This window comes from Enoplosus armatus, chromosome 10 (assembly GCF_043641665.1).
Source record: "Enoplosus armatus isolate fEnoArm2 chromosome 10, fEnoArm2.hap1, whole genome shotgun sequence".
Taxonomy (NCBI): Eukaryota; Metazoa; Chordata; class Actinopteri; order Centrarchiformes; family Enoplosidae; genus Enoplosus; species Enoplosus armatus.
The window spans coordinates 24125576-24145932 of record NC_092189.1 but is presented as its reverse complement, the minus strand read 5'-3'; the positions used below and the strand labels follow the sequence as shown (position 1 = coordinate 24145932).

The following is a 20357-nucleotide window of genomic DNA, read 5'->3' as shown; positions in this document are numbered from 1 at the left end:
GTGGGTGAGGTGGGTGAGGGTCTAAAGCCTTGTACGGTGGATGCAGTTATAAAAAGGAAGAAGGGGAGTTGGTGCTGCGGCACAGCGAGTAATAGGCACAGGGGGCGGCAGTGAGGGGGCGGGACAGGTGGTGGCGAGCAGCGACGGGGGATGATGAGGGGCGTAGGGAGGGGATGGGGGTTTTAAGGTGGAGAGCTGCGCTCTCACAGGTAGATCTCCCTCTTGGAGGTCTGGCCGGTCGGAGTGGTGGCCGAGTGGTACTCCACCGCCTGGCTCAGCGGGATCTCCTCCAGCCCACAGTCTTTACCGGACGAGTCTCCGCCCCCAGGGTAGGCACTGCTGTAGGGCGTCATGAACCGCATGTTGGCCACTTTGGAACTGCTGCCGAGGCCGCTGCCCGTCCCGCGCTCCTCCGTTGTCAGGGCCTTGGGGCTGCCGTTGGCCATCAGCTGCTCCTGCCCGTCCATCTCCTGGTAAGGCACAAAGGTGGAGAGCGCGGCGGCGTTCTTGGACACCTTGCGGACGGGGGAAGGCTCGCCGGGCATCCAGCAGGAGTCGGAGTGGCCAAACTCGGTGCACTCGTGGGTGCAGTTACCGGTCATCGCCACGTCGGGAAGAGGTCTGAGGTCTGTGAAGAGAAAGACAAAGAGACAAAGACAGGATGAGCAACCTGCTGTTTGCAGGTAGAGTACAGTGAAGAGCTGATTCTAGAAACCCCTTCCACATCACGTTTAATGAACAGAATTATTGATTAAAAAGTGCCTTTAAAAACAAAAGGAAATCGCAGCTTGGACAGGCTGATGCGACGCAATGTTTTGGGATATTTTGGTGGTTTGGAAGCAATTTGTTTAATGAAATGTGTGGAGACAGGTGCATTATGGGAGTTGTATTGTAGAACTATTGTAGAAATCCCCATGAATTTATCTTTATATTAATGCCCAACTGTCCATAATTTAATTAAAGCTTAGCTTCCTGTTAGTTTGTGTTTCAGTCATTTCTCAGGTATGTAAATATCTGCTGCCTGGAACTGGAAGTGTCCACAAGTGCTTCTGTTTTTTATTTGATCTAATTGTTCCCCCTTTGTGTCTCTATTTTATTGATATTTATGATGTTTATTTTTGTGTTGTCTTGTGTATGGAAGCTTGTTTGTGCTCTGTGCTTTGGTTTAATGTCTGGCTGCAGTACAATTTCCTCTGAGATAATAAAGTTAAGAGTTAAGATTGACTGTAAATACAACTGTGTTTGACAGAAGACAGATAAAGGTTTTCAGTTACAAACACTGGTATTTCTGTGTGAAAAGCTCTCTGTGTAAATGTTGCTTTTGTCCCCTAAAAACCAACAAACCTGAGAGTCACAGTTCAGCTGCGTACAGGCTGGCAAGAGATGCTGATTAAAACTGTCATTATCCCTCTACACACACACACACACACACACACACACACACAGACAAACACACACATCCATTTGAAGGAAATTAATTAAATCTCAGTGTGTATTTTTAAAGTCACTAATAGTTCACAAAGTGCCAGGAACGTCGCTTAATTTGTTGCTGAAAGACGGAAACCACATATCAAACGGTGGGTGCTGAGCGTGAAACAGGATCGGCTGATTTAAAGGAGGGAAAAAAACACGCTCAGATTCATTTAAACGTTAATTATGTTGCACAAACAGCCAATTAAGGCAAAAATAACATCACTGTAACTGCTTTTTTCTTCACCTACTAGACATGACACGATGAAAGACGGCAGAAGTTAATTCATGTCTTTTTTTCTTAAATACGTGGATGTTGTGAATGTTGAGGTCATGATTTCTCCCCTCTGGGTTTGTTTTTTTGTTGTTGATGATTTTAACTTGAATCCTGAGCCTCGGAGAGACCGGCAGGCGGACAGACGAAATCTGACAGACAGACGGATGCAGGGCTGAGTTTGCATTTAAAAAATCACAGCTTAGAATGGAAAAAGGTCAGAGATGGAAGCAGAAATATCAATGCGTATGCAGAAAGTAACCTTTCTTCTGTGCGTGACATTAGATCATTCTTTGATACTGGAGGCGTGCGGGGGGGCGGAGGGGGTGCCGGTCCTCCCGGGGAATGGCGCTTATTTCCCAAAATGCCTTACACTTCATGCATAATTTAAATTCATTGCCTCCTTTTTGCAAAAGGAGCTACAGTCGGCTTTTCTGTCTGTTTGCGGGTTGATGTGTACATTCTAATCCCGGGGAGTGCTGAGTAGCGACCGCGCTCTCTTTCCCCTCCCCACATTCTCACGGCCGCCGCTGCCGTGGATTTTAGTTTTTAAGCGCTTCCCATGCAAAAGCAAGGTGCTTGCAAAAAATGTTAAGTCATGTGCGAGTGGCTGCTGAGTTCAGAGCGGCTGTTTAATAAGTGCTTTGCCTCTGAACGTTGTGTCAGCAGGAGGCTTATAGAGCGCGGACGTCCTCAGAGCTGCACGGCTGAACAAACTCTCGACTTGACTCGCTTCAACAACAGAAACAGGACTCAGCAGCCAAGTTCAGCTGGACCGCAGCCTAAACTTTGTTAAGCAACAACTACGACCTCTGACCCCTGACTTTGTGTCCATGAGCGCCGTTGGGACCAACCAAATCTGCCACCAGCAGTTAGTTTCAGTCAGACCTTCTGTTGCTAGTAGCAACCACCACTGGCACAGTTCCATTGCAGTTAACTGGCATTACATCCACCATTTTGTCAGATCTGTGAGCCGATACATTTGTTGGTGTTAATTCCACTAATAATCACAATAAGATGAATGAAAGGGCTTCATGTAAACACCTCGGCCTCAGTAAACTAAACAGAAAGGATGTCTGTCAGTCAGTCTGTCTGTCCAGAGCTAGAACGCCACAAAACTACTGGTCAGATTTCCATTCCACTGTCGGTATTCATGGTCTCCAGACAGGCCTGCATTAACAACCGGGCAAAGCAGTCTGCCCCCAGGCCTCAGAGTCCCTGGGGCCTGGAAAAAGCTCCAGGCTTACCATGTGACAACTGGTTTGTGCTGATTTAATTACATAATTGATCTTGAGGCCTTCACTTTAAAACTGCAACACATCGCAGAGAGTGGGATGAATTGGGGAGGGGGCTGGGACCATGTCCATCTCGATGATGTGCCATCAGCAGGTCTTTCTAAAACTCAGAAGAGTTCAGCGTGAATAACAAAGCCTCCTGTAAACACCTCAATCAGAAGAAACCGGCTCATTCTGAGAGGCACTTCTTTAAAAAGGGCTTTAGAATCCATCCAAAGCATGAAAATGTTTCATGTCAACCAGCTTTACTTTATTTTCGGAATATCAGTCCTCTGGAGTTCAGTTACAGATGTTCCTCCTGGAAGACTCTCCACTCTGTCTGTTTATGTTTGTCACTTATACGAGCTCTCTGACACTTGTCAGAGTGGCGCGTCTTTCTCAGGGGAGCCATCTTTGAACAGGTGATGTTTACGAGTATAAGAGGAGATAAACAGGAAGCTCACCTTCTGTTCAATCACTCCTGTGGTGGCGTGGTGTGATCAAACTGTTGCTTCAGCGCAACCTGTCTGCTTCAAGCCTCGTCTCAAGCGAAAGCGTGCAAGTCATGTCACACGTGTGTCACATGCGCATACTGAGAATGAAGTATGATATAGATATCATAGTATGGTGTCTAGTCTTTTTCCAATTTATGCATGTTCTTGTAGTTATATCTGCATTTCAGCACGTGTAACTATGAGCATGTATTTCTTATTTCTCCCTTCACTGTGTTGTATCCGATGTCTGCCAGATGTTATGTTTGTTGTAGCATCACCTCCCAAAGTAGTGCCCAAAATGTAGCTCCAGCAAGTCATCCCCAAAGCATGTATGAAGATTATGACATGACTAAAATCATGCCAACTTTTTTAACATAAAAAAATTGTTTTCATCTCCAATTTCTTCCTCTTTTGCCATTTTTTTCGAGCGGTATTAAGTTGCTGTCAACAAGACGTATCTCTTCCTGCTGGAGTGTGCACAGATCTTTCACATTAAAAGCCTTCTAGCGGCTCAAAGGACATAATCACGTCCATTCAAGGCACATTTTTTAATCTGACTTCAGCGGGTAGTTTCTTCAACATAACACTGATGGGGAATAAAACCTGGCAAAGTAGAAGGGATTGGGATTAACTAGTGAATACAAACAGTTTCTTTTAAGAACAGATGTTGCACACGCTAGAAGGCTTTTAATGTGAAACAACAGCAGGAAGTGTGGTCTCATTGACTAGCTTCACAGAGATTGAGAGAAATGGCAAAGTAGATGAGAATAAATTAGAGCAGTGACTGTTGTTCTGATGGAATTAGTGCTGTGGAGACGTACATTGTAATGAGTTTATCAAGACAAGCAGGAAACATGGAGGGAGAGCTCAGTTTGCATTAACAGCAAACATCATCAGCAGTAATCAGTAAATCAGTAATCAGTCAGTCACATCAGTGAATTAAAGAAGCAACAGATCAGAAAGTAGGGACACGTCTTTCCAAAGTATGATAAACTTAACAGGGAAAGTTGGACGTGAAGGTATGTCTCTGATATAATCCTGTTCCAAATAAAGGCCTGGGTCTCTGCAGGTGAGGTAAACAAAGACCAGCGTCACTATTCAAGACAGTATATATATACATATATATATATATATATATGTAAATATATATATGTTTGTGTATTTGTATGAACACTACGTAGGAACTGTACCACTGCAGACACACTCGACAGAGTGACTCAATATATGACAATAACTAATTAAAAAGAGACAGTGTGACCCTGCGTCCAGGCCCTCGGCACTACTTTGTGTAGCTCTAATCACAGGATTTAGCGGTGGGCTGATGGGGGGGTCGTGTTCGACCTAATTGAGCACAAGAGCTAATTGGCGAGGAAGAGTTTGGGCGGTTAGGGTGGGTTGTGGCTAAGATGATGAAGATCAATAACGGTTTTGACTAATAAGGCCTTCCTCTGGTGGTCAGCCACTGCTGCTACTCGCCGCCAGTACAGACCGTCATCAAAGGAGATGATGATGATGAAGCCTGCTGACGAAGCAGTTTTTACTGCTGCTGACTCTCATTAGTGACTGAAGCACAAACATCGCATGTGGAAACTTTGTCACCTCAAGAATGAAATGTACTTTGATTTAAAGAGTTCTCTAATTTACCACGTGATTATTTTAATGTCAGTTTTCTTGAGTTCTTGTGATTCTTTCGCTGTTTTTACTATCCAATGCTTTGTTTCTTAAGGCCTAAGGATGTCAACGCTAGTCTGTACATCAACTGTTCCAGAGTGAGATACCTCAACAGCACTTGACCAGGTGGCCATGAAATGTGTTACCTTTCATTTTTCTCTTATCTTGTTTCATCTTTTTTATTTTTCCCTTCACTGTTCGGCCTTGTGTCGTATTTGATGTCTGCCTGATGCAAGACGTTATGTTTAATGCGATGTTACGGCTGCCTGACTGGAAGCCCCTGAAAATACCTGGACCTTGCATGTAGCATCAAAGTAGTGCCCAAAATGTAGTTCCAGCAAGTCGTCCCCAAAGAGGGTGCACAGCGGAAACAAAAGCAAGACAACGCAGCCCGGTATCCACAGGAGTTACATCCATATCGGATAATTTACTACCAATGTCAACCTTCAGTGCAAGCAAGGCGGATAATAAAGGTGTGGAGAGCTGGGTGGTGTAACCAGTCTGACTTTCCCCAACCTTAGCCAAGTGTTTCAGTGGCCTAACCCTAAGCACACCTTCACCCTCATTTATTTGGTCTTTACCTAACCATGCTGTCGTCGCTGGCCTCGTCATTCAGGGTGTTGCAACATCGCCCGGTATCCTGGACTTAGTCTGGCGACAGGGTTGGACACATGTTTAGCTCCTGCAGCTGTAAGAATAGCTAACTCGTCAGTATGTTCGGTCCCGAGGTTTCACATTGGTGTGTGTGATGAACACTGCGGCCTCATGGGGACGCAAACTGTTATTCCATCAACCACAGAGAGCTACGCGGCGGCGGCGGCGATGGTCGGTGATTTGGGGGTTCTCATCAGTACTTAAAGGAAGTTTGAAAAGTTCTGCGGTAACCCCCCCCCGGGGGAGTAAATGCTATCTCCCGTCCTCTCTCTACAGTACCCTCGGCGAGGCTCGGCGGCGGTGCTGTCAGAGGGCCGTAACGATGAATTCAAGGTTGCCTCTATTAGTCAAGGCTATTTAAAATGGAGTAGCCCTCCTGAGTTTTTTCCCCCTGTAGCCCTTATCTGCACTCCTGAGTTCCAGTTAACCCCGGGGACCCTCGCTCGCCCCGACGGCCTCTCTCTCTGCATAATACACTCCCCTACCTTGGTCACCATTTTCCGGTCAAACTAATTAGATTTCAGAGTTCCCGCTTGGGAAGATGTCAGTGGTATGAAATGAAAATAATTTCCAGATGAGTATCTGACATTTTACGCTGTCGACTAGAGTAAAGAGCCCAGGCGGATTGGCTCTCTCTTTTCCTTTTTTTCCCCTCCTCCTCCTCCTCCTCCTCCTTTTCCTCTTCTTCTTTTCCGCTCCATCACTTTAGTCTCAGAGATATGCTAAATCCTCGTGCTTCCCCTCTCTCTGCTCAGTCCTGGGTGATAAATGGAGGCGAATGTACACAAAAGAGAGCTGCTCTTTTTTCTGCGTCTGCTTGAAGTATTAATGTGTTTAATTACTTTGAAGCTGGGTTTGTGTGTGTGTTTGAGTGAGAGAGTGTGTGTGTGTGTATTCGTGTTGCAGTTAAAGCTGCAGCAGGAAAACCTTCAATTAATGCCTTTTCTCTGTCGATGACAATGGCTCCAATTTATCTTATAGGAACAATAGAGGAGTGAGAGGAGGTGCAGCTGCTCTGAACACTCAAAGACGTCCAGGAGAAAGCAAACGACATGCTGCCGCTTCCCCCGCTGCAATCAGTGGTGACGCCGACAGCCCACACACACACGAGGATACCTTCGTTTTAGACTTAGACTCACTCCCTGGACGCTGTAACCACGACGCGGGGACAGCATTTATGCTCTTAAATGTGGTTGGATGGTCATAATGTCGGACATCAGGTGATCATGTCAGAGTCCACGTTCAACTCCGGCCAATGATGGCTTTCATAACAAACAACCTTCGAAGGCAACAGAGACGTCCAGGATCAAGGATCTCAACAACCGACAAAAACTCTCATCTGTCCTACATGCAGGGCGCCGTACGCTCGTTGTTAGCGGCGTAGTCCCCCCTTTAATGTAGCGTTAAGACATTGTTGTCATAGAAACAAAACCAATGCGCTTCATGGACACAAGCCCGGAGACAGCAGTCATTTGTACGGCCACGCTGTCGGGAAAATGTCACATTTGAATAAACGTTGGTGTCATTTTTCTAGTTACGACGGCCTCATGGAAACATCAGCTCCTGTTGTTTTCCAGGTAACCACGTGTCGTCACATGCCACCGTCCTCGTTTCTCAGTGTTTAAGTGTGTTGTCTGTCAATGCTCCAGTAAAGCAGCTACTTTATCTATTACTTTGCCTCCTTGGATTGGAGCTTCTCAGCTACCGTACCTTGGCTGCGTGCATGTGTTGCAGACTAGAGTGTTCCTACCAGACAGTATTTACTGTATATGTACTTTAGATTTCTCTCTGATATAACAACAGTGTGGTTGTTTGTACACGGCTGTAAACCTGAATCTGTATTCACGGTCACACACCAAATCAAATCCTCAGTTCACACACACACACACACTCACTGGAGGTCGTGTACTTTCCATCAGAGCTTCAGTGTGATCCTGGTACGTCAGTGTGTGCTGCACTCTGTGTTCCTATAAAGATTTAAGAAGCTTTTCCCAAACTATTACCTCACCGTACTTTACAATGTAATGATATCGGTAACAATCACACGCTCGCCACACTAACTCTACAGAATGTCCCAAAATAATCAAAGAGACAACGGAGACTGAAAATCATCAACAACAAGCTACAGAACATATTGTGGATGTTCGATTCCCTACAAATGAAAACTGTTCTGTTCCAGCTGCCCGGCTCGTCCTGTTGGTCATTCTGACAAATATTTGATAGTCATTAAATTTGGTCCAAATATTCGTGGTCCCCAGAGAATACATCTGATGGACTGTGGTGATCCCCTGATCCCCTTTTCCTGCACCACCACTGACAGGTCAAATATTAAATACCTTTATATTTGATTTGGTGGCAGTTTAAAATGTTTGTTAAATGATTAGAAAGTGACTAGATGTGGTTAGCCTAGCTTAGCATAGGCTCTGTCCAAAGTTCACAAATACACCTACAGACACCTCTGAAGCTCACTGATTAACATGTTGTGTGTTTAATCTGTACACAAGCCAAAATGTTTTAGGTGGAGAACAGCAGCACATCCATCCACCGCCTCTGACTATAGCACGGGTTGCCAGATATGATCGGAGAGCACAGACTATGGTTTTGGTCTCTTTAAGATACCAGATCTGGCAACTTCACAGTTAAGTCAAGACTTCAGGAAGCTGCACGCAGTCAACATTTCCCTTTGTGTCGGTGTGTTTAGGACAAAGCCAGGACAGCTGTCTCCCCTTGCTCTCACTAAGCTAACACTATGCTAAGCTAATGATGACATGAGGTTTGCGTTGATCTTCTCAGAAAGAAAGAAAGAAATCAACTGTTCCCCAAAAGTTTGAACTATTCCTTTAAAATGTGTGTTTTTTTTTCTCCCTGCTCTACAAGAGGACGCCGCTGACTGTAAACTGCGCTGATTAGCAGCAGGAAATACATTTGTTTAGGATGGAGACATAAAATCAGGTTAAAATCAGATTCAGCTTGTCTGCTACTTTAAATGTTTTTTTTCTTATGTCTTAATTTCCTTCCTTTGTTCCTTTTCTTTTTTCTTTGTTGCCTCTCCCTCCATCAGTCCACCCCCCCCCCCTCCCCTCTCTCCCTCCCTCTCTCTCTCCCTCCCTCTCTCCCTCTCTCTGACCCCCCAGTCTGGCTCTGTGTGGAAACCTTGCCGGCTCTAATTAAACTTTGGGCAGATTAGAACTTTGCCTTGTCAGTCTTTATTCATGCTTAAACAAGTTATTACTTTTTGAGAAATTAAATTAGCCGGCAATTAATTAATCGACACAGAGCTGGGAAAGAGGACGAAGGGGAGGAGGGATGGAGGTGGGGTGAAAGTGGAGGAAAAGAAGAAGAGGAAAAAGGGGGGGAAGAGCAGCCGAGTTTGGCAGAAAATGAAGGAAAAGGAGACAGATTTATCTCAAAGACGGGAGGAAAGAAAAAAAGAGAATTATAGATATTTAAATGTCATCAGTTCTTTCACTAATTAGCAGCAGAGAGCGATGAAGATGAAAATCGGTTGTATTTTTTTGGCTTTCAAACATCAACATTTGATGCTTTAAGAAGTCAAAACGACCCCCCCCCCCCACACCCCCACCCTCCTCCTCCCGCCTCATGCAGAGATGTTATTAGACAACCACTCCTCTCCCCTTCCTCGTTTTCTAAATCCAAAATGAATTCACCCTCGGACTCCTTCTGACGGCAGAAACCAAACAGGCTGGAAAAAAGACAAATTAAAGAGTCTCTGATGGGTTTTCTCTCTTTTTCCTCGGTTATTTAACGGCGGCGGCGGTGTCTCTGCTCCTGTCAGTGACATCGACGTATTGACTGACATGTTTAAAATGAGTCCCCCCCCCCCTTCTCTTCCCTCTGTTTCCTGCGAGGTATAAATCCATTTCCTGCTTTAAAGCCCCTGGTGTCGAACCAACCAGCCAACCAATGACAGGGCCGCTGAGGCGAGGAGGCGACAGTCGTAAGGCAGCGATGTTTATCTGACCTCATCAGGGAGAGACGGAGGGATGAAGGAGTGAAAGGAGGTTTGTCCTCCTCCATCCACTGTTGGTGGACCGCTGGTCGGACATGATGGACAACGTTACGCTGCTGTGATGGGCGTGTGTGCTCAGTAGCTTCCTTCCTTCCTTCCTTCCTTCCTTCCTTTTTTCCTTCATCTCCTCCAGCATTTGAAGTTATCATCAGACACATCTGAACTCCTTCTTTCATTCTCTTCTAGCTTTCTCTCGTCTCTCCTTGTTTCCTATCATTTCCTTTCTGTCCTCCATACATATTTGAATAAACCGTTTCCTGAAATGCCTACAAAAGTCCTTCCTACCCTCTTTTCTTCTTGCCTTCTTTTCTAATTTTGTTCCCTTCTTTTTATGTCTTTGATTTGTCATCATCTATTAATATTTTTGCAATCTTTTTGTACAAAAAGTCCATTCTTCCTTCATCATTACCTTCTGACTTCCTTCCTACTCCCTTATCTTTCTTCTTTCCTTCCTTTCTACCATTTTCTTTGGGACAAACATACAGTACAATCCCAAACCGATATGTCATAACGTTGTAGTATATTTTAATAAATGTCTTTCCTTCCTTACTGTTTCCTAACACAACCACACTCACCTGAGCTGCACTCAAATCTTTCCTGCCGTTCAGTCCCTCGTTTGTCAATTTAGGTCTAATCTATGTTTCAACATCCACTTCCCAGCTGATCAATAAGCAGTTACAGCATCTGCACAGACTGACAAGTCAAGCAGGGACAGTTTGACCCGCCGCAGGATGCGAGCTGAGGCCTCGCTGATCTCAGCTGCGGCAGGAACCAGTTTTTAACCGTCAGGCCAGTCAGAGATTTGATTTGTGGTTTGTTCTTATTCAACTCTGATTATTTCTGCCGGACCTGTCTGTGTCTGTGAACCCTCTCTGCTGAGATTTTCAAATTAAATTTAGACCTCAACTTTTTGGATATCGATCGAAATGTATACATAGCCCTGAGTATCAAAAGTACTGAAATAGTGACTCATCCTCTGCACAGATCATTCCTGATTTAAATGATAATATTTAAAATGCATTTTATTTAGACACGATTCCTGTGGGACTGCTTGTGTTTTAGACAACATTTAACATTTGAGAACTTGAGAAGTTCTTCAAAACAAAACTGAGGTATTGTAATGCAAAAAGTTTCAAATGATACACTACTTAAATATCCTCTTAATAAGTTGCTCGAAAGTAAGAAAAAGCCTTTTCTCTACGCTGACAGCGTCATTGAACCTCCTGCTGAAGACTTCCTGCTCCTCGTCCAACCAGCATCAGTGTCTGCTGCGCTGCATCAGGTCAGAAGTCAGGAGGAAAACTGTTCCTGGCTCTGATGAGTTAACTGCACACACACGGCTAAACTGGTCAGATTTATAAAGAGGCATTGGTTGAACCTTCCAGACATCAGATCGCTGCCGCGGCTCGAGAAACAAAGTTTTTATTTGTAGCGTTTTGTAGTTGAGAGCGGCAGCTGAGACAGAACCAAAGCAAGTGCAAGGGAAACCGCCCGAAGCTATATCAAGTACAATAACACAGCAGCTTCTCCTGGCCATAAATATTTGACCACTGCACCCTGGTGTGTGTGTGTGTGTGTGTGAGAGAATAGATGAGTTAGAGTGCGTGAAAGAGAGAAGAGAGAGAGGTCATTAAAGATGCTAAGGAACATGGTTTGTGTTTGCTTTGAATGCACAAACTGACCTGAATACACAAACTGTGGCTGTGCTCAGAGCTGGCAGCCGCAGCACATCTGCATCTGTTCAGTCTCACGCCGGTCATTACATGCGAAGGTGCTCGACTGTAAACCAGCAACTGCAGGGCATTCGGACCTGATTGGTTAAGGGGTTTTTTTGTGTCTTGTTTACAGAGATCAATGACTAACTAGTCGGCCAACTGGATTCTTATTTCCGCACATATTTATGTTTATGTATGTAGACTCGTGATGCCAGATTTAACTGCACGCTACATTTACTCGGTGCTAGCTCAGCGGAGAACTCTGAATCCAAAAAGACAATCTGGGGCAGGCAGGTTTTTGGCCAAATGCGAGGCTTAAATCGCTTTTGTAAAATATGATGTTTGGAAACAAAATTTCATAAATGGCCACCTTTTGCACAGAAAAGGTGTCCTGATAGAAGAAAATAATGAAGGGCATAATAGGCTTCTTCTTGTTGAGTCTGACACCTTTTTGTATCTGGGTCCAGCAGATAAGTCAACTACGACTCCCAAGGTGCATTTCAGTGAGAGAAAGTCCTGTTCGCTACCTTTGCGCTGAAGCTTCAGTTTGCTGTTCGTGAAACACACGACTGAACTTCTAATTCTTTTTCTTTTTTGTGGATCAGTTCTTCATAAATTCAGTAACACTTTGGAATTAGCTACAGCTCTGACTCACGCCTCATCTGTGCACATACAGCCTGTTCCAGAGTATAACCCCCCCCGGGATCAATACAGCATTTCTGATTCTGATTCTGATTCTGTTTGGTTAAATCATGCAGGAGGCTTCTGTGTTTCTATGTTGATGCACATTAAAAGAAATGTACAGTGTGAAACAATAAACTGTACCTGGTTGGAACATTTTGATTGGTTTAAACCAAAGGTCATGATATAATAACAGCATTTAGCTGTACAAGAAATAATAATCATCTCTGGTTCTGTGGTTCACATGACCCTAAAGATATTTCATATTTTGTTAATCAGCATAAATGACATTATAATATGTGGCTTTTTACATTTGATTTTTTAAATATAGTGGATCATTTCAATATTTTTCAATATGTCTCACTTTGACATTAAAAACCCGTTTCAGAACTTCCCTTTGAAGTCTACTGTGGGAACCCTGGACTGTACTCTACGTCTTCCAGAAATATTTTTGGTAAAGATCTTAAAAAGCCATCAAGCAGCCGACCACACTGAAGGCTGGTGTTGTGATGAGTTGTGGACTCTGTTGTGGAGCTGTAAAACGTGATCATATCTGATAGGCATGACGGACAAAACAACTGTAATAAGCCCCAGATTGTTAAAAAGAAAACAGATTTTTTTCCTTTAATGTTTCCGCTGAGACGGAGAGACGTGACTCTCGTGTGAATTCGCTGTCAGACTGGACTTACAGACCTGTCAACGCTGTTTTCCATGCATCAAACAATCACTAATATTGTAGGTTTAAAGTGTTCCTGTTTACGCCTGTCTCTTGAAGTTAACTCACACACACTCATCAAACAGGAAGCTGAGACAGTAAACCAAACTCAGTGACCCCCCCCATAACAGAAGCATCCGTGTTCGTCCCGACTGTAAATAACTTCAACCAACCGGAAAATAAAAAAATCTGAGAAACCTGCAGATCAGATCTGAAAAAGGACCGAATTAGCGGCGAGGTGAAATAAATCTGCAGAGTGAAAGAAACGCCAACCAGTCAATTATTAATAGTCCAGAGGAAAAAAGAGTGCGCACACACACACACACACACACACACACTCACACACACACTCATACTTACACCCCTGTGGAATCGGCCTACTATGAAGGAAAAAATTCAATTATCCTACAAAAGTGAATAAATTTGCAGCATCGCAGCCCGTGGCTGTAGCTGCTGCTGCTGCTGCCATTTCCCAGGATGCATTTAGGGATCATGTGAAGGGGTGGGTGGGCACGGGGGGGTTAGTGGCTTATTAATGGGACATTGCAATCTTTTAACTCAGTCACAGTGAAAACGCACTGAGAGCTGCTCCTTTACATTCAGCAGAGAGAGAGTGTGTGTGTGTGTGTGTGTGTGTGTGTGTGTATAACCCATGGCAACGAAAGGGAAACGAGCTCTTTGGCACTACGAGCTGCTGATGTTCCAGTTAAAACATCAGACTGTCTCTGTTACTGTTTAATGACAAAGAAAAGTAGGACATTCCAACCAAAAACACTCAAATGAAACTAAGTTAATCACTTTTAAACCAACAAAATTCAAATAAATAGGTGAAATGTTGTGAAATCCAAATCTGCAGTTTTACAATTATTTCATTAATAATTACCTAAAAAAAATACTGCAGAACACACATACAACATGTTCTAGGAGCTAAGTTAATGTATGTACTAAGTATGTGCAGGTACCAGGTATTTAACATGTACAGTGTGAAGTACATGTGAAGTAATAATAAAACAAATAGATAAATAAAATAAATAATAAATCATCGTGTTGGCCATCTTTATACACAGTCTGCGGTATCACTACATTTACTTTAAGTTAGTAATACTACGCCAGATACTCAGATATGTATTAGAGGTATTATTGGTGCAATAGAGGTACATGAACAAGGTGGTAATATGTGTACTAGGTGTTCCAGTAGTTACACCACATGAGCTTCATGCAGTAAATGTACTGCATGGACTAATGTGATAGATACACTACATACAGTACTATGGGATGTACAACATGTACTAAATGCACTATTTGATACATAACACATGTCAGACATACAGTACTAGTACATGCACTGCACTATATGTAGTAACAGATGTATAAATGTATAGTATGTATACTGTACAGTACATATAGTACAACATGTGCATGAAATATACCACATATGTATACACCCTATAATGTGCTGTAGTCACGCCAAGACAACAAAGACATTCAATATATTTAAGTTAGTATCAGGAGACAACGTCAACGTCCATCTGTTAACATGAATGTTAATGTTAGCATGACGTGTTAGCATGGAGTCATGTGTTTTCATTGCTACGTTACCTAACAACAACATACAGCCTGGTTCCAGACTGTATGCTACACTAGCTAAAAGTCTGAGATGTCCTAAACAGGCCACCATACAGAGATTAACATCACATCATGGCCTTTTCTCAAGCACCTCCATCAGGACAAACTACAGGACAGGAACGTTGTCCCTTAATGCTTCATCCAGCTAACGTGCTGGATGCTAGCGTGACTAGAAGACTTTCAGTTTCCATCAGCGCATCAGTCAGTTATCAGAGCGAATATTTCTGTTTGTCAGCAGCAGGTTTTCATGTTTCCTCACTGATCATGTGTTCGGTGCGGCATCTGTCAGCGTCTCCGCTCCGAGCCACTTCCTGTTTGATCCGACAGTAGCCGTCTACCTGCGGCTGATTGATGCGTTCTCGTATTCCTCCTCACATGGCAGAGTGACGCCGCAGACAGATTGATGCCGACACGTATGACCAGCCGCAGAAAACAACATGTGACAGGCATGTTGAGGAGCCGCAGCACAATGACAAGCTGCGCAGGTAACGTTACGGCGTGTTTATGAGGAATCATCTCAGCCTGATCTCAGGGGAAATTTAGATTTATTTATGCTACAAGAAATGCCAGCATCGGTTTGTCATTTTATGTGCAAAAAGTTTAGGGCTGAGGACTTCACCAGGGTGATTATTCTGTTAAATTTAATAAAGGGACCTCCGGCAAAAACGAAGCTTAGGTATAACTATTTAATTATTTTTTTTATTTCTTTTCTGTCCTTCAAGCATCTTAAAATGAGATTAACTCTTCTTTTTTAGCATCGTGTCCACATTTTACCCTTTGACAAATATTAGAAAATGCATAAAAAGAAAAAAGATGAAACTGGAACACAGAAGGAGAAGACTTATCCTCCAGTTCCTCCTGGAAACACTCGAGCAAAACGAGGAACATAATAAATTATAACTACCCTCCTTTTTTATGTTTACTCAGGAATTCAGACGACACCAGAGATTTACATCAGAAAACATCCTTATTTCAACAGTGATATTTTCCCATTCCTCACACTGAAAGAAACCAGCTCGAAGGACTCTCAAACCCTCTTGTAAAGGGACCGAAACTGTGCAGAGAGATAATTTGACTCAGAAGAAAAAAGCACATCAGGAAAGCTGCAGATAAACTTCGCTGTCAGACTTTGTGTCATTTTCTACTGTGAGATGAAGTTTGCAGAAGATTTCTTTTTTCTTTTTGTTTAATGGAGGAAATTAAGTGTGACAGACATTTTTTCCCCCTCCCCTGCTGGAAATGTGAAAGTAAAAGTCCTCAAACAGAAGTCGAGTCCGTCACTGCGCATAGAGGCTGGAGCTCGGCGATGCGACTCTCTGGAGGGAAAACTGCTTCACCAACTAAACTTCATGTGGGAAAACTGGTTCAGTGCAACTGCAGCTGGTGAGAGACGGAGCGACGCTGCAGCTGCATAATACAGAAGTAAGTAAGCAAGTAAAGTTCATTTTCTGTGTATAACACCTTTCTAGAACTAAATTCAGGGCAAAAGCAAGATAGAAAACACAAACACAATAGAAAAGTAAGAGTCCACAGAGCTCCAAAATATAGGAGGCAAAATCTTAAAGGTGCACTCTCCTTTAGTTCGAAGTCTGGATCACACAACAGCCACGAGCCCTGATCAGAAGACCGTAGAGACCTGCAGGTGACGTAGGTCTGCAGTAGTTCTCTAATGTAGGCAGGTGTCTGACCACGCAGTGAATCTTAAATTGACAGAGTGAAGAAATCAAGATGAGTCTAGAGACCTTGCTCTAAGACAGGTGAAAAGATAATTATGAAATAGAGGCAACACGTTCAGTGCCAACACAGGAGGAAGCGTGCCCTTTATGTGGCGGAGAAGACAATTTCGGTGTGGAGGTCAGGATGGGGGTGCATCCAATTTTTGAGCATTTAAATTTAACCTTCTGCCACATTTCAACAGCCCAACCTTGACCAAACTGTTGCCATGTGCAGATTATTAGAAAAACATGTTAGCATTGGACAATAAGAAATGTTGTCACTGAACAAGAGGGTTTTGCAAATTTGTTCAATTTTAATGTTTTGCCCATCAATTGAGATTTATAAAAGTAGATTTGATGGAACCAGAGATTTCCTTCACCTTTGATACTTCTGTTCAAGCAGCATCAAGTTGTAGGAAAATATCAACCAACCAGTTCTGACAGAACTTAGGCAGTAAAGCAGTACAGAACATTTAGTGGTGTTGACAAAACAATCTCACCACAAGGTCCATTTAGTAGCTGATCTGGAGCTTTTGATCATATGAATTGATCAAGCACATGGAGATTGATTTTGAGCCAACCTGGCAGAGAAGTCCTCAAAGTGCTCAGAAAAATAAAATTAATTTTAGCATCAACAATTCTATGACAACTGGGCAAACTTCATCTGCTGATAAATGTCATGAGCTATGATCAAAAGCTCCAGAACAGCTACTAAATGGACTTTGTTTCCTCAACTTCCTCAAGAATGAATTAAGATTTTGGTGTTTTGAGGGTTAAAAGTGATGTCATCTGCATAGCGGTGAAACAATATGCCTTGAAAACGATGTGCTATCACCCCAGGGGGCTGCTTAGTGTAGAAGGCAAACAAAGAAAGGACCCAGGACAAAATTACAGATGAGGATGCATAGTTACCAGATGAGCAGCCTACGTCTCATTCATCAACAGAGACAAAAACAGCACTGGAACAGAAACACTCTCCTGTATCAAAACCACAAGACCTGCTATTCAACAAAATACATAACCTCCATGGGCTTCATTTTAAAAGAGCGTTTTTTTGGTAGAAATTAAACGAAAAACCAAACAACACAGCATTCAGGGTCTTTGAGTGTCTGACTGGTGTAACCTTGACAACTGAAGAAGTAAATAATAAAAACCATCATGTTCTTCCTTAATTTAAACGAACCGTCTGACAGTCTGCTCCACTCTGACTCCTCTCTTTGATGCAGTAATTCATTAAGTGACAGAAAACGATACAGAAAAACACTAAAAAGCATTTCGATTTAACCTCCAAACGACTGCAGAACTGTACAAGTCGTGAAACTGCAAACCAAAATGACAACCAGTTGTGTCCTTCTGTCTCTTCTTTATATTTTCCTTTAGTGCTTCTTTTATCTGCTCATTTCTGTTTTCTACATTTACTTTGTTTCCTTCCTTCTTCTGTCCTTCCTTCCTTTTGTTGCCTGCTCAGTTCTTTTCTCCATTTCTCTTAAACTTTGTTTCTACCTGCATCTCTCGGTCTCTCTCGGCCCTGATGTCCCATCAGCCTTTGTTCTTCCTCTCTGCAGCATCTACAGCCAGCGGGGAGGAAGAAGGACCAGACCTGCTGAGATCAAAGTTTACTCATTCTTTATGTGAGTGTGTGTTTAAAAAAACAGCACAGAGACAGGCACATATTCCACATAAAGTTTGGGGGAAAAAGTACAAAAGCTGCAAACTGCATGAAAATTAGATTGAGCTCATCACATTCCCAAAAATTAAGAGCTGAAATTATCATGGGACGGAAAATAGACATCTAAAAGTTACAGATGTGTGAAGGAATTCAATGAAACAAAAGTTTGAACAGAATGAAGAAAGTGTGCCAGATCTCACTCAGTAAGTACAACATTATTATCACTGACACACATAGTGAAAAGACAGAATTCAAAACTCCAAGAACTACTTCACTGTCCGTGTCAAAAGAAAATGGGAGAGATAATCAAATCTAGATATGACTGAGGAAGACTGGAATAATATGTGGGACAGCCAGGCGAAGACCACCAACTGAAGGTGGTCTTAAGAGACAAAACCATGTCTTTCAAAGAGGTAATTATCTATTTGGTACAAAGGTTGGTTACTCTTTTGTCACATTATACCTTGTTAAAATCTTGGATATACTTGGCTGGTAGAATGAAAGTCATCATATGGAAATGGCTGCAGGAAAACCCTCCAACTAAAGACAACCGGACTGAAATTGTCAATGAAATAAAAGGTATGGACAAATGTACCTTTACGTTAAGACTCTTATTGAAACAGTACGTAAAATACTGGAAAAAATGTACTGTATATTTGTACCTGTAAGATGAAATGTATTGTCTTGATCATGTCAACCCGCTTATTAAGCTTAAAAATCTCAATAAAAATAAAGTTGAACAGAAAATAAATGAAGGACAAAACCATAAAAATAGATCAGAAAAATAAAATTCTTCAACCACACAATCAGTCATTCTCTTAACCGAGTGATTATTCATGTCTTCAAAATGTCGTTGTGCCTATTGAAAGACGTCCCTGAGCTTTTCCCTGCCCAGAAATACAGAGAGACGAATCATTCATCAAATCTGTCCTCTAGCAATCATCCATTGGTTAAACAATCGGATATCTCCAGCAAAATGTGATATTTAATGTCCAAGTAATGCTTCAAAGAAGGGCAGAGAAATAATGAAACATGGAGGGAAGAAGTGACAGAAAGGCACGAAGAAACAAAGGTGGAAGAAAATAACGATGGAAGGAAAGATGGGAGGAAGGAGGGACCAATGACAAGAGAGACGGAGACTCCAGAGAGGCGACTATGATTCTCTGCTTCAGGCTACAGCTAACCTCCTCACACACACACACACACACCTTTCTCCCAGCGTCCCACTATGTGTCTCTGAGCTACCACACTGAGGTCAAAGGTCAGCAGAATGCCTGGAGCCAAACCTGAACACTAAAACCTACAGCTGTGTGTGTGTGTGTGTGTGTGTGTGAGTACAATCAATAGGAAAAGCTCACAGATTCAAACCTGTACAGCTGTGTGGGTTTTGTTCCCCTTATACGCCTAAATCTAACTCTATAAATCTATAAATCTAATGTTTATTATATATATCAATTGTCTGTTGAGTCAAACTATTGTGTTGTATTGGACATTAAATCTATGAGCTGTAGGACTTAAGAGTAAAAGTAAAGTAAGTAAAGTAAAATTTATTTTTGCTAAAATATCTGTATATACGTCCTTGGCATAGGGTTAGGGTTAGTGTGTCCTTATATATAATATATGTATATAATATACTAGAAATGACCCACTTTATCATGTAGGTAATGTAATGTGACTGGTGCAACGAGCTGAACACAAACACAGTCCCACAGTCTGTTGCTAGCTAACTTGAAGCTAACAGACAGCTGGTACATTAGCTGCTCGGGGTGAATAAACACAAACCGTGGGAACACGGGTAACGTACGGCTTGCTGAGGTTACAGGGCTACACATAGCTGTGAGTTTTCAGTTTTGGTCATTTAGTGTCACCACAATTGAACCAATGAAAGGGAGACAGCTAACGCTAGCTAGCCCCCCCTCGCCCCCCCGACTTTCTATAATACGGGACGAACAGAGAGCTGCCGCTGACTCAGCTGATGTTGAAATAACAAGCGCAGAAAGTAACAGGAAGAAGTCTAGTGGGAAGCAGCGCTAACGTTAGCAAGCTAGGCTAACTAGCTTCCACTTTCTGACGTGTCTTAACGTTCATTAGGTTATACAGAGTCGTGATGGGCTCCGGTCAGTAGCGCACCACGTAAGTTGACAGCTTGTCTCCGAGCAACCCCCGGCTCTTATGTGTCGGTCAACCGTTGCCATGGGAAACACCCACCCAGGGGCTTTGACACTTGCACTGTTTACACGATTATGTCCAAAATAAATAGAGAAGAATATGCACAATATCCTCAACGTCACTGAAAACACACGTCAGGTCAACTCGCATGTTATTTTATTGTGCCGCTAATGTTCATAATTGATTTGAGTCACAATCAA

At 42.9% G+C, this 20357-nt stretch overlaps 1 protein-coding gene across 1 annotated transcript in view; it reads right to left on the bottom strand.

Annotated features, from left to right (window-relative positions):
• Positions 1–203: 203 nt before the first annotated feature.
• LOC139291518 (protocadherin-1-like) overlaps positions 204–20357 on the bottom strand; it is a 163779-nt gene continuing 143625 nt past the window's right edge. The window contains exon 5 of the mRNA XM_070913570.1: positions 204–628. Within this exon, the coding sequence (XP_070769671.1) occupies positions 204–628 (425 nt within the window). The remainder of the gene's footprint in view (positions 629–20357) is intronic.